Raw genomic sequence first — 13,463 nt, 5'->3', positions numbered from 1 at the left:
GGAGCACTGAAGGCTTGAGTGGAAGAGGAGAGCAGAAGAGAGGGAAGTGGATGGAGACTCTTGGCCTTCTTGCTACCTCCCCACTAGGGCTGTGGGGAGGGCCTGAGAGTCTGGGGGTGAATTTGAGGATGGAGAATTCTTCCTGCAGAAAAGCCAAATACCACCTGCTTTGGCAAAGCCTAGAAGTGTCCAAGCCAAGCAGGCTCTTCTTCACCACAGGGGCAGGGAAAGGGGGAAGAAGCACTCATGGGTGTGAGCAGGCTCTTCAGAGAAGGTCAGGATGAGCCACCGCTGCTGGCGTGGAAGGTACCTGCCCTATGTCGGCCTACCTTATCCCGGTCCTGGTCTCACTGGGCCACAGCCAAGCTGACCAGCCTCTTGTCCTGGTCAGGACTGGGAGGAATGGGTCTTAGAGGTTTCTCCAGCTCCCAGCACAAGGAGGGATCTGGGCGTTGTGGCCACTCCGAGTCACCGGCAAACAGTCCACAGGAGGCCCTTCCCTCCTTCCAGGAGAACCAGACTGACCTATTCTGCCAGGGATGGAGGCCCATCTGCTTCCCTGCCCTGCCAACCCTTTCAGGGAGGAAGGAGAGAGTGCCTTTTCTTCTACAGCTGGTCCAGGGAAGGGGAGGAGGAGGGTGGAGGAGTTTCTCTCTGGGTACACACATTGTACTCTTGCGCCCCCAGGTGTCCTATTTGGAAATGAGCTGTGGTGTGGGGCTCTGACCTGCCCAGGCTCCAGGCTTACCTTTCTCTTGGAGTGACCCCGGCAGTCTGAAGCACCGCCACCCATAAGGCTGTGCACTTCAGCCCTGTCCTCGATGTCTGAGGGCGGTGGAGACCAGTCCTGGGGACGGGGGTGCACAAGGGACTCCAGTTCATGGGCAGCTGGGGGGCTGGGGGGCCCAAGGCGGGCTCTAGAGTACAGTGCAGGGTTCCCAGCATTGGCCGTAGAGGACAGGCCCGGGAGGGCTTCTCTGGAAGGGAAGATAGGGAATCAGGCACAGTGGTCAAAAAGTGAGGGGTAGAGGCAGGACTGGGATCTAGTTCAGCCTATGTCCTTGGGCAGGTTCCTGCCCATCTCTGGAACTTGGTTTCCCTGTCTGTGTAATGATTAAGAAACTGTTCAAAACAGCTGAAACATTGCAAATGGGACCTTCCCTCCCTTGACTCCAGGTATCTGAAGATTTGGGGTCCCTCCTTCCAAGATGCTGGTACCTACAGAGAGAGTGAGAGAAGGCAGCTCTGCCTATGCCCGCCCTTGCTGAGGAGGTAGGCTGGGGGCTCCCCTAAACCCACTCCCCACTCTCATGAGGATATCACCCCCAATCCCTCCATCCTAGAATCCTAATTTTAATGGAGGCGCTGAGGGTTCCTTGGCAAATCGTGACCATTCTCCCTGCTTTCTCGTCTCTGGAGCCCTTCTGGAAATCTCTCCTCTCTGTAGTCAGACTGGCTTCTTCACCCACCTGTGGGGGCTGCGGCGCAGGCCGGCACACATGCAGGCCAGGAGGCAGAGGAGGCCCAGGCAGACACCCACAATGATGCCTGTGACTGAGTGCACGTCCAAGGAGTCTGGTGGTGGAGACAGAGGGGACAGAACAGGTCAAGGCCAGAGGCTCAGGGTTCATAGAGTCTCACCCTTTGGACACTCAAAATCTTTTTTTTTTCAAGTATTTTTTTAAGTTTATTTATTTTGAGAGAGGGAGAGAGTGAGTGAGCATGAGTAGGGGAGGGGCAGAGAGAGAGAGGGAGAGAGAGAATCCCAAACAAGTTCCACACTGTCAGCACAGAGCCCGATGTAGGGCTTGATCTCATGTGAGATCATGACCTGAGCCAAAATCAAGAGTCAGATACTTAACCGGATGAGCCACCCAGGTGCCCCCTGACACTCAGAATGCAAGAAGGGGTCCACCACTGCCTCTCTGACTATCCTCCCCATTGGAAATCTGAAGTTATGGTCCCTGTTTGTCAACCTGGCCTTTCAGTGAAACACAACTGGGACTGGTTTCGTGGGTGTGCTACAAGGGTGATCTCACGGGGCTCATACTTGGAAGGGCTCCGTGCTTGGTTTAATGCTCTGCTGTCCCCATCTTGAAATTCTAATTTTTTAAAAATAATATTTGAGAGAGAGAGGCACAGAGTGCAAGTGGGGGAAGGAGAGAGAGGGAGATACAGAATCCGAAACAGACTCCAGGCTCTGAGCTGTCAGCACAGAGCCTGATGCAGAGCTCGAACTCACGAATGGTGAGATCATGACCTGAGCTGAAGTCAGATGCTTAACCAACTGAGCCACCCAGGTGCCCCGAAATTCTGATTTTTAAAGAAAGGCCCCACATTTTCGTTTCACACTTGGCCCTGCAAATTATATAGCCAGTTCTGTTGCCCACTCCCACCCCATAAGGCTCGTCATGTCTCCAAACCAATCCTCCAATCAAAGCAATTTCCCAAAGAACAAAGCCAGTCTCCCACAAGTCTGACCTCTCTACTGAATCACCACTGAACTACACCCAATTTCCCTGTCAAATTTGTCCTCTCTGCACCAAACTACAAGGCCAGCTGTCCAAAACAATGAAATGGTAGTTGTGCCTGGGAACAGGGCCTTGGAAGAGATAACTTTAGGATTAGAGGTCAACTTGAGGGGCCTCAGAAGAACTTAGGCTGTCCCAGGATGGACCCACTTTTCCCTCCCTGCCCTCATACCTGAGAGCTTCTCCTGGAGAGTGATCACATCCTGCAGACCAGAGAAGGGCCCAGGCCCCACCTCTGTGCGTGCCCCCATCTTGAAGAAGTACCTCGTGTCACTCTCAAGGCCGTGCACCTCAGCACTGAAGATGTTTCCTGGGGGCAGGGGGAAGCAGGGAGAGCAGGGTTGGGGGGCTGAGTGGGGATGGGATGCAGAGATAGCCTGGAAAGCAGGACTCGGAAGGTATGCTCTCCCACTCAGGCACTAGCTTCTGCCTCTTCCTTCTAGAAAGCCCCGGGACAAACCTCAGCCACACTCTCACCACTAACCCAGCCACTGGAGAGGTTGGGAAAGGGAGAGAGAGTGTGGAAGCTCCTGCTCAGATGCCCTAGTGTGGGAGCCCTCACCCTCCGTGGTGAGCAGGGTCCACTGGTGCTCGGGCTGGGTGTGGTTGTTGCTGTATAGAATCAGATATTCCACGATCTCGCCATTGGGCTCCGTCGGGGGACACCAGTGCAGCCGAACGGTGGATGGCGTCAGGGGGCTCAGGCGCAGGTCGGATGGCGGCGTTGAGGGCCCTGGGGTGCAGGGGAAGAGATGAGGAGAGGCACAGTCACTGAGAGCCCCAGCTCTGGGGGCAGCTGGGAGATGGGGCATGAGGACATGGCCTCCCTTTCTCCTCCTTCACTGGACAAACCACAAAACAAAATGAGATCTGATCTCTAACTGGGGAGTTTCTGGAAAACAGCTGGAAAGGTTTCACTATTTCTCCCCTTCCAGAAACTCTCCAAGTCTTCAAGTAAAATTCATTGATGCCCTATGTAGCCTTTGTCTATGTCTGCCCCTGACACAGGTCCTAAGGGTCATGGGAAGCCCAGTGTGAGAAGTACAACCTTGGAAGTCTTTGTGTTCTGTTTTTAGAGAAGAAGCTGATCCCAGGGGATGGGGGTGAATGAGGAAGGGTGAGAAGTAGGGACACAGGTGACTAATGAGTTGGAAAGGGTCAGATATTTGGGGTTTCAGGTCTTCAAGTCCTGGCAGAGGATGAGATGGGGACCCAAGGCTCTAAGGTGCAAGACAGCCACAGCATTACAGGCTGTCAGAACCCTCTTTGACTCTCAGCTCTAGTCTCCCACCTCCCCCCCCCATCTGCAAAAGGAGAAAACATCCCCTGTCTGTAGCATGGCCAGTTGTGCTGGGGAGCCAATGTCATAAAATCTCCTCTGAGAAAACAATGGGGCCCCCTCAACTTCCTATGCAGTTTAAGACCACAATAACTGAAGCCATAAGTAGGTGAGAAACAATTTGTAAGGAGTGCTTTTAAAGAACAAATCCATGAGTGCAGAACTCTCACCCCCACCCCGCAAACGTCTTCCTATATCAGATCCTGGGACAAAGGTCTTCTGTCCATGGGAAGGTAAACAGTTTTAGGGCTGATAGAACTGAAGAGCCTCTGCTATGAGAACAAAAACCCATTTGTCTTGGAATGCCATTTCTAGAGGTTACACAGTCACAGACTTGGACAGTGAGTGGCCCCATCCTTTCTTGTTACAGATGGGGAAACATAGGCCCAATGGGGAAGGGATCTGCCCAAGGTTTCCTGTGTGCCAGGGGCAGGATGGAGACCCAAGTGTAGAATCCACGACGCCTCCCTGACCTGCCCCTCTTCACCAACTCAGTGAGGTCTTGGCAGTCCCATAAAAGAAGCCACTCCTCTAAATCTTATTATGTTTATGCCTAAAGCACAGGACTGGCCTACACAAATGCAAAGTCAATGATAGACAGAAATGGGGCTCTGAGGGACGTATCAAAAAAGAAGGCCCGGGGTGCCTGGGTGGCTCAGTCGGTTGGGTGCCCGACTTTGGCTCAGGTCGTGATCTCACAGCTTGTGAGTTCGGGCCCCACGTCGGGCTCTGTGCTGACAGCTCGGAGCCTGGAGCCTGCTTCGGATTCTGTGTCTCCCTCTCTCTCTCTCTCTCTCTCTCTCTCTCTCTGCTCCTCCCCCACTTGTGCTCTGTCTCTCTATCAAAAATAAATAAATGTAAAAAAAAAAATTAAGAAAAAAAAAAAAAAGAAGGCCGTTGGGCAAGAAGGATTGCTTGTAAAAGATGGACTGCTGGCAAGGGGGCCACTCACGGTCAGGCAGGGTGGAGCGCTCCACCACGGAGCCGAAAGGCCCGTCCATGTCCACTCCGTGGGACTGTACTGCAAACTCATATTTGGTGAACGGCTTCAGCCCACCAATGAGGATGTCTTCTCCAGAACTGTTGAGGCAAGAAATGTGACTGGTGCTTCAGGCACCCCCTCCTAGCAGGGCATCCCCTCCAAATCCACTCCCCCAGTCCAGCCCAGCCCAGCTCCAGGCCCCACCCTGGGCAGGGAATCTACTCTCTGGCATGGGGGCCGCTGACACCACCCAGGGGCCCTATAGAGAGGTCCGGATGTACGCTGCTCCCAAGGTATTCTGTCCAATCTCCGAACTAGGCGTCCTGCTCCAGGAAACCTGCCTGGATTAATCCAAGTCATTGAGCACCCAAGGAACCATCTCTGATGCATCTTTTCCTTGACTTAATTGTCCTTTAGTTGCAGCTGTACGTAACTATCGTGTTTTTCTACTTTAGCCTATTTTACTTGCTTTGTAGTGTTTTCTATTATATTTTTATGCAAGTTTTCCTCTGCCAAACCAATAGCTCCTCAGGGCAATGGCTGTGCCTTCCAATCTGACTGGGGGCCCTCTCAGCATAGCATCTGGGCTCTCTCCTCCCCATCATGTCAGGAGGCCTCTGAGGTCAAAGAAATGGGTCTGTCCTGCATCACATTCTCTGGGGTTGAGTATGAGGTTCTGTGTGAGGGGATGGGATAACAGGACTCCCCTTTTCCACCTGTCACCATCAGGGCATCAGACCCTCAGTGTGCCACAGTGCAACATGCGAGCCATGAAAGGTTCCTGAATCCCTGGGGTCCCCCCCCCCCCATCACCAGCTGCTGCCTTCCTCCCCCCTCACAGCATTAGCTGGCTTCCCTACCTGGTATAATAGGTGACCAGGGAGGCATTCCTGAGCCCCCAGGGGCTGAAGCGCACAGTATAGTTTACAATCTTGACCGTGGTGAAGTCTGGCTTTTTCCACCGAAGCCAAATGGATGTGGAGCTGTTTGATTCTGCATGGACGTGGGCGGGGGGCAAGGGTGGTCCCCTCTGGATGGGCAAGTCTGGAAGGTGAAAACTGAGTGTGGGGAAAGGAGGGAGGACACTCATCCCGAAATATGGGCAGTGGTTTGCAGTTCCCAAGGCACTTATTTTCACCCTCTCTCCTCCAATCCTGAGAGTTGAGTAGCATCATTCCCACTTCACAGATGAAGAAACCAAGGCTCCCAAGAATTTAAGTGATTTTGGCCAAGGTCATATAAATAGCAAACTGTCTAGAGAGAGGCAACAAATCATGGCAATTAAAAGCACAGATTTTAGAGCCAGGTTACCCTGGTTCCAATTCTAGCTCTGCCATGTACTAGCTGTGTGACCTGGGAGAAGTTACTTAACCTCTCTCTGCCTCCAGTCCCTATTCTGTCAGTGGAGCTGATAATATACTTACCTCATAGTATTGTTATGAGGACTAAATCAGTTACTATTTGTTAAGTACACAGAAAAGCATCTTGCAGGGGCACCTGGGTGGTTCAGTCGGTTGAGTGTCCGACTTTGGCTCAGGTTATGATCTCGCGGTCCGTGAGTTCGAGCCCCGCATCAGGCTCTGTGCTGACAGCTCAGAGCCTGGAGCCTGCTTCAGATTCTGTCCCCTTCCCTCTCTGCCCCTCCCACACTTGTGCTCTGTTTCCGTCTCTCAAAAATAAATAAATGTAAAAAAAATTTTTTTTTAATTAAAAAAAAAAAAAGAAAAGCATCTTGCACATCGTTATGAACTGAATGTTTGCGCCTCCTGCCAGATTCCTATGTTGACATTTGAACACATGGTGGTGCCCTCATGAATGGGATTATTTCCTATCTTTGTCCATCCAGGCTGCTATAACAAAGTACCATAGACTGGGTGGCTTATAAAAAAAGAAATTTATTTCCCACAGTTATGGAAGCTGGAGTCTAAGATCAGGATGCCAGCATGCTCAAGTTCTGCTAAGAGTCCATTTGTGGGCTACAGACTGCCGACTTCTCCTTGTATGATATTATGGAGGACAGCAGAGAGAGAAAGTGAGCTCTCTTGTGACATTTATAAGGGCATCAATCCTATTCGTAAGGGCCCCACCCTCACGACCTCATCTAATCCTATTTACCTCCTAGTACATCATATTGGAGGGTAGAGTTTCAATGTATGAATTGTGGGGATGGAGGGGGAGACACAAACTTTCAGCACATAACTGCCCTTGTAGAAGAACCCCCCAGAGAGCCCTCCAGCCCCCTTTCTGCCATGTGAGGATACAGTGAGAAGATGGCCTATGGTCTGTAAACCAGAAAGTGGACTCTCACTAGACACTGACTCTACTGGCACCTTGACCTCGGACTTCCTCCAGAACTGTGAAAAATAAATGGTTGTTTAAGCCACTCGGTCTGGGGTATTTTTATTATAGCAGCCCGAACTAAGACATATATAGTGAGTACTATAGGATGATGTGTTCATTACATAAGTATAAAATAAAATAAACTCCATGACAGCAGGTACCTTATCTGTATTGTTCATCACTAAATTTCCAGAACAGGGCAGTAGACACTTAGTAAAATATTTGCTGAATGAACAAACTGGAATTAGAACTCAGGTCTCCTGGCTCCTGGTTGAGGGCTCCTTTGACAAAACCGCATGGTTAAAAATCAGCCTGGGAAGTCAGGGGTGAGGGGATCCATGATGGGCACCCAAGGTGGCCCATACAAAGCCAGTAGGCAGTGTACTACAGTGGAAAGACTCGTTGGGCAGCCCAGAGTCCTGGTTCTAGTCTAGGCTCTGTGCAACCTTGGGTAAAGTCCCTTTACCTGAGTCTCACTTTCCTGATGGGCCACATAAGGACACTCTCCCTGCCTAGAGTGGAGGGATAATCTGATAGGCAGTGTGATGTAGGTGGATGTATTTTAAAACATGTTTAAAGGTCAAACAGGGTCAGGAGTCACCGATTAGCCATGGGGTTTCTCTCTGTCCAAACCTTCCAAATTAGCACTGCTCATGGGTAATGAAAATACGGTAGCAGTCCTGAAAGTGCATCAACTGAAGCTTCTGTCTGCGACAGAGGCTGTCTGGGGCTAGAAGAGGACCTCTGAGCCTAAGAGCATGGGTCTGGGGGTAGCTGAGGCTACCGGATGGCCTGACCACCAAGGCTGGCCCAGAGGGAAGGGAAAGGAAGAGGCACACAGACCCTTCAACAGAGCCCTCCTCCCTCTCCTTCCCCAGCCCCCTCACCTGGCGTGGGAGCTTTTTCTGTCTTGCCCTTCCACACCGCTGCGTAGCCGTCCTCATGTTTGTTGAATGCCACAAGCTTCACCTCGTACAGCCGGCCAGGGGCTGGGGAAGGTCATGGGGGTCACTGGCTAGAGGGACCTCTGAGGCCACTCTTTCATCCCCAGATAGCACTCCATTCCCAACTCCCATGCCCAGCTTGCCCCGTTCCCAACCAAGGCTATGCCCATCTCCCTCCCTCCCCCAGCCCTCCTCACCTAGCTGGGTCAACTCATACTGCTTCACTTTCTTCTTGAGCCGGACAGGCCCCACATCCCAAGCCTGGTCTCCGCGGCCCCCTGGGGGACTCTCACCATTGGCCTCCTCCTCCTCAGCTCCCACCTCCCGCCAGTACAGTTTGTAGCCAGAGATCTGGGCAGGGTGAGGGGGAGGCTGCCACGACACGACCAGGGACTCCATTCTTGCCCGCACCTTCAACTCTGCAGGGGCAAAAGGGACTGGGGGCAAAGGAGCAGGATGGGAAGAAGGGGTGAGAGAATGGGAAGTGAGGAGAAGGAAGCCAGAGGTGGGAGAGGGGGACAGGTAGGAGGAAGCCAAAAGCAGGAAGCCAGCACTGAGTGAGAGCCTTGCCAGCCTCCTTGCAGTGAATGGACACTCAGCCACCACTCCTTGTGCCAGGCCTGGGCTCAGTCTAGAGGTGAACTCCCTATTCTACACACCCAGAGTGCTGAGAATGTAGGCGTGTCTCCTGAGCGCTTGCAAAGAGGTCAGCGAGGAGCACCTCTGGGGCGGTGCTGATAGTACCTGGCACAGCGTAGGGCTCCATAATTCTTCTGAAGGAATGCATGCGTGGATACTGACAGGCAAGGGGGTCGCAGGGGTTGCTGAGATTGGAAAGGAGGGAAGGAGCCATTGGTGTGGGGAGCCGACTTGGAGCCTAAGAGTGGGGCTTTATTATGTGTCAGACACTGTTCTAAGCCCTTTGTACATGTGTTTTATTCTCACAACCCTACAAAATAACAAAAATACTACTATCTCCATTTTACAGATAAGAAAACTGAGAAGTTAAGCGACTTGCCCAAGGTCACACAGAGAGCATATGTGCCAGGTTCTGTCTGCACTTAATCACTGTATTATTGGACCTCTTGACAAAACCAACAATCACGATCAATGAAAAGCAACTAGTATTTAACAAGCTCTTATTACGTGCTGAACACTTGTTCACAATGCATTATTAATCCCTATGCCACCTTTGGCAATAAATGAAGCCTCAGAGTTGTGAATGGTTTGTCCAAGATCACGCAGGTAGAAGGGACACTGTAGCCCAGGTGTGTCCTGTAAAGGCCAGCCCTTCGCCTCTACACCTGGCCTCCCTTACCCCTCAAGCAGGGGGAGCCATGGAAGGTCTCTGAAGGAGAGGGTGTTTGGGCCTGAGTTCTAAGGGCACACATACACTCCAGTCACACACACGGTCCTTCCTCTCCCCTCAGACCCCCTACCGTGGCTCTGGTTGTGCATACTGGGCGTCCTGTGCTGCATCCACTGGGAGGGCGTCCCATAGCCAGCCCCTGTGCCAGCCGAAATCCGTACTCGATACACTTTGTTGGGCTGAAGCGAACTCAGCGTAAACTGTGTTTCATTCCCAGGCACCTCGGTGGAGAAAACCTGATCTGCTGGGACAGGAAACATGGCTGCTGGGTGGCCACCTAAAGACCAGGACCCCTAAACTCCCCTATACCAACTATTCCACCCCAGATCCTGGTTCCTCGGCGCCCATGGGAGCCTGAGGCCCTCTCAGCACTGACCCCTCAGTCATGGCTCCAGAGCTGACTCCTGGGCCTCCAGCCTGGGCTGACACAGGCCATCAGCCTCAGCTCAGAGTGGAGAGAACCACAGCATGCACTCTGCACTTCCCCATGAACTGTCTGTGACCATCCCTTCATACACACTCTAGGACGCAGGCACAAGGGGTTGTCTCTGAAGGCCATCAGGTACCGCCTGCCTTCTGGAGCTCTGATGACCACCCCAAGCCCCCTTCCTCGTGCTTCCCTCCTTTCTCACTCTCACCCTGCCCCCCCCGCCCCAGCCACTTGCCTTCTCCTAACTCTTTATCCTTTTCACACCCTCTCCCCTAGATCATCTACATCTGCTCTAACATGCCGTCCCCAGTGCTGTTTCCCCAATCCCACAAGCACACCCTCTACCTCCTGTTCTCTCATCTGCTTTTTGAGCTGGAAGGGACCCCAGGGATTATCTAGGCTACCTGCCTCATTTCACAGATGAGGAAACTGAGGCAGGGACTTAACCACATTACCCACTATAGCTGTAGAGGAGGTCGGGCTAGAACCCAGGCCTCTGTCTTGAGCTTTGCCTCTTTACCTTTCCCTACACCTAGCCCACACTCCTCTTGTCCAAGTTCATATTTCCCTACTCTACCTCTCTGCTTAATTTCCTCAGACTCTCCCCACCTCTACTTGGGTCCTCAGCTGCTCTGGCCAGCCCTTCGCATCAATAATTCCCAGGCAGGTGAAGCCCTGACCCCACTTACCTTCCTTTCCCAAACCGTACTCTATCTTGTACTTCACCACCTGCCCATTGCTCAGGCTGGGAGGCAGGGGCAGCCACGCCACCCTGATGTCCAAGGGGCTGGGGCTGGACAGGGAGAGCTGGGGTGCTGCACTGGGGACTGAGACAGAAGAACATCAGCGTGAGCTCTGCTCCACCGACGTGGAAGGTGAGGCCCAGGAGCGATCAGAGACTTGCCCAGGTCACACAGCAAGTCAGAAGTAGGCCCGGGATCTGAGGGAGGAAAGGGAGCCTCTCAGGGGAGCCCCAAACTGGAGATGAGGGGACATCCTTCCCACCCCAAAGCTAGAAAAAGGTTTGGGGCACAATCTTCCACATCCAATGGTTTCATGTCACTGGCCCCTGCCTGACTGGATGGTACATGGATATTGAGAAGGGCCATATGACAGAGGGAATTAAGACCTGTCCTCAAGTCCCCGCTGTACTACTGACCTTGGGCAAGTCACTCTCATTTTCTGGGCCTCAGTTTCCTAAACTGTAAATTGGGAAGAACCATTACCCACCCCCTTACAGGGCACAAAAGATGACATGAGGCAGGTAAAAGTCCCTTGGCAAACACTAGTAAAGAGAAGCCGAACTACCATCCCCAGGGAATTCTCTGGAACCCAAGGGGCCCACTGCAGGTTTAGAGGCCCTACCATCATCCAGTGTGTGGACCAGTGCTGGGGTAGAGGTGCGGCTGGCCCCCAGCTGGGAGTAGGCCACCACGTAGAACTCATAATCGGTGTTGGGTTCCAGGTCTCGAACCTGTAGCTCTGTGGTGTCATTGTTCACTGCAAACTGGTATTCCACATTGTCCATGCCTGGGGCAGTGACACAGGGACAAAGAAACTATCACAAGGCCACCCCCAGAGGCCTACCAGCTGGAGGTTATCTAGGGATCCTTCACATTGCCCCAGTCTCTGGAATAGTCTGTAACTAAATCATCAGATCATCTGAGCCCCAGAGTACAGACTTCCCTGGCTTTTAGTCCCACTGTATTAATTCCTCTGCCGGCTAGGAAGTTCTTTCTGGCGTCTAATTGAAGTGGCTCCTGCTGCAGTTATAATAAACTGGCTCCAGGAGTGCCAAGGCATTTTTCTCTGGGAGGAAAAGCATCCTCTTCCTCTATCATAACAGGCTGTGGCTGAGGGGGAAATGTGCTGCACACTTTGACCTTTCCAGCACATCGAAGACTACTGCCTAGCCCATACCTATGCGGGTCTGTTCCACGGGCTCCCACCCCATCCCACCCTATCCCCAAAGGTACCCACACGGCAACCCATCCGTCTTCTAACCTGTGCCCCCCTCAGGGCGCCCCCACGCGGGTCCCCAGCAGACTTACCGCGTGCCTTCTGGTAGTGGAGGGAGAAGCCGATGATCTGCTCGCTGTGCAGCTCGGGCCGCTCCCAGGCCACGAGCACGGTGGAGCTGCTCAGCGGCGTGGCCGTGACCCGCGTGGGGGCGCTGGGCAGCCCCTCGCGCACCACTACGGCCAGGGGCGCGGCGGCGCACGCGGTGCCCGCGCTGTTCTCCGCCACGCACTGGTAGTAGCCGGCGTCCTGCAGGCCGATCTGCGTGATGACCAGGCTGCCGCCGCCGCCCTGCACCTTGACGCGCCCGTTGGGCCGCAGCGGCGCCCCGTCGTGCAGCCAGCGCAGCGCGGGCCTGGGCTCCCCGGCCGCTCGACACACGAAGCGCGCCGTGCTCGCCCGCGTCCGCGACAGCGCCTCGGGCGCCTGCGAGATGGCAGGGGCCGCTGGGGGCGGGGAGGGGGACGCTGACCGCGCGCTCCGGCCGCCAGGGGTCCTGCCGCCTCTCCGCATACCCCGGCCGGCTGCCGCGCCCCCCCCCCCCCCCCCCCGCTCGCTCCAGCCTCTCCCTGAGTCACCCCGGCCCCAAATACTCGCATGCGGCACCGCCCTACCCCTGCTCCTCCCCCGTTTACCCCAGCCCCACGCCGCCAGCCTACTCCTCCTCGCTCCCAGTTGTCCCCGGGCCTCCCGAGCCTCCCCTAAGTACCCTAGCTCCTCCTGGGCCTCACCCCTCTCCCTCAGGTACCGTAACCTCTTCCCCTCCTTCCAGTGTCTCCCACACCGGGGAGACTCCCCCCTCGCCACAGTTATCCCAGCCCTGAGCAACTCCGTCCCCCAGTTTTTCGTGCCACCCAGACGACTCCACCGTCTCCCCAACCCTCAGTCCTACCCCTCTCCCCCATTACCTAGGTCCCGCTCAGACCACCCGTCGCCACCCCCCAATCACCCAAGTCATGCCCTAACCACCCCTCTGCTTCTCTCCCTGCCTCAACTTCCCCCACCCCTTTCTCCTTTCCTTTCCCGCTCTTCCCCTCCTCCAGCTGTCCCCTGCACTACCCACCCTAACGAAGGGCCCCTCCCCTGAGCGCCGTCCCCCTAGCTCCAGCCCTTTTCCATCGTCCAGGGTCGCCCCTCAGTCCTTCTAACACACCCGCTTGCCCCTCCCCCCTCCCCATCTTCCCTTCCCCACTCCTAGCTGACCCGGCCCAATCCGGTCCCCCTGAGCCCCTACTACCGGGTCCTCCACCCCGCCTCACCCAGCACGCGGAGCTCGGCGGCGGCCGTGGCGAAGTCGCGCGTGCGGGGCTTGTTAGCCCGGCAGACGTAGACGCCCGAGTGTCGGGGCTGCGCGCTGCTGATTAGTAAGTTGGTGCGGCCCAGGACGATGACATCCGTGGAGATGGGCTTCCCGTCTAGGGGAGGAGAGGAAGAGCGGTGGAGGTGGGCACAGAGGACTGGCCCTCCATCTACTCCTTGCATGGGGGGGGGGGGGGGCCTCAACACGGA

At 54.5% G+C, this 13,463-nt stretch overlaps 1 protein-coding gene across 4 annotated transcripts in view; it reads right to left on the bottom strand.

Moving 5' to 3' along the window:
• The window catches only part of IGDCC4 (immunoglobulin superfamily DCC subclass member 4), a 40,581-nt gene that overhangs the window by 3,761 nt on the left and 23,357 nt on the right, over positions 1 to 13,463 (bottom strand). Inside the window, exons 6-18 of one of the 4 annotated variants that reach the window (XM_060618247.3) lie at positions 13,214 to 13,369; positions 11,987 to 12,400; positions 11,301 to 11,465; positions 10,625 to 10,762; positions 9,576 to 9,749; positions 8,334 to 8,555; positions 8,080 to 8,181; positions 5,713 to 5,896; positions 4,823 to 4,950; positions 3,094 to 3,264; positions 2,704 to 2,841; positions 1,470 to 1,575; positions 749 to 977 (exon numbers count right to left, since the gene is read on the bottom strand). In XM_060618247.3, coding sequence (XP_060474230.1) covers positions 749 to 977; positions 1,470 to 1,575; positions 2,704 to 2,841; positions 3,094 to 3,264; positions 4,823 to 4,950; positions 5,713 to 5,896; positions 8,080 to 8,181; positions 8,334 to 8,555; positions 9,576 to 9,749; positions 10,625 to 10,762; positions 11,301 to 11,465; positions 11,987 to 12,400; positions 13,214 to 13,369 — 2,327 coding nt within the window. Of the gene's footprint in view, positions 1 to 748; positions 978 to 1,469; positions 1,576 to 2,703; positions 2,842 to 3,093; positions 3,265 to 4,822; positions 4,951 to 5,712; positions 5,897 to 8,079; positions 8,182 to 8,333; positions 8,574 to 9,575; positions 9,750 to 10,624; positions 10,763 to 11,300; positions 11,466 to 11,986; positions 12,401 to 13,213; positions 13,370 to 13,463 lie in introns of all 4 variants that reach the window. The other 3 variants (XM_060618248.3, XM_060618244.3, XM_060618246.3) reach the window with 3 other exon arrangements.

This window comes from Panthera onca, chromosome B3 (assembly GCF_046562875.1).
Source record: "Panthera onca isolate mPanOnc1 chromosome B3, mPanOnc1 haplotype 2, whole genome shotgun sequence".
NCBI lineage: Eukaryota > Metazoa > Chordata > Mammalia > Carnivora > Felidae > Panthera > Panthera onca.
Note: the sequence above shows the minus strand (reverse complement) of the source record. Positions and strands in the feature narration are given on the sequence as shown.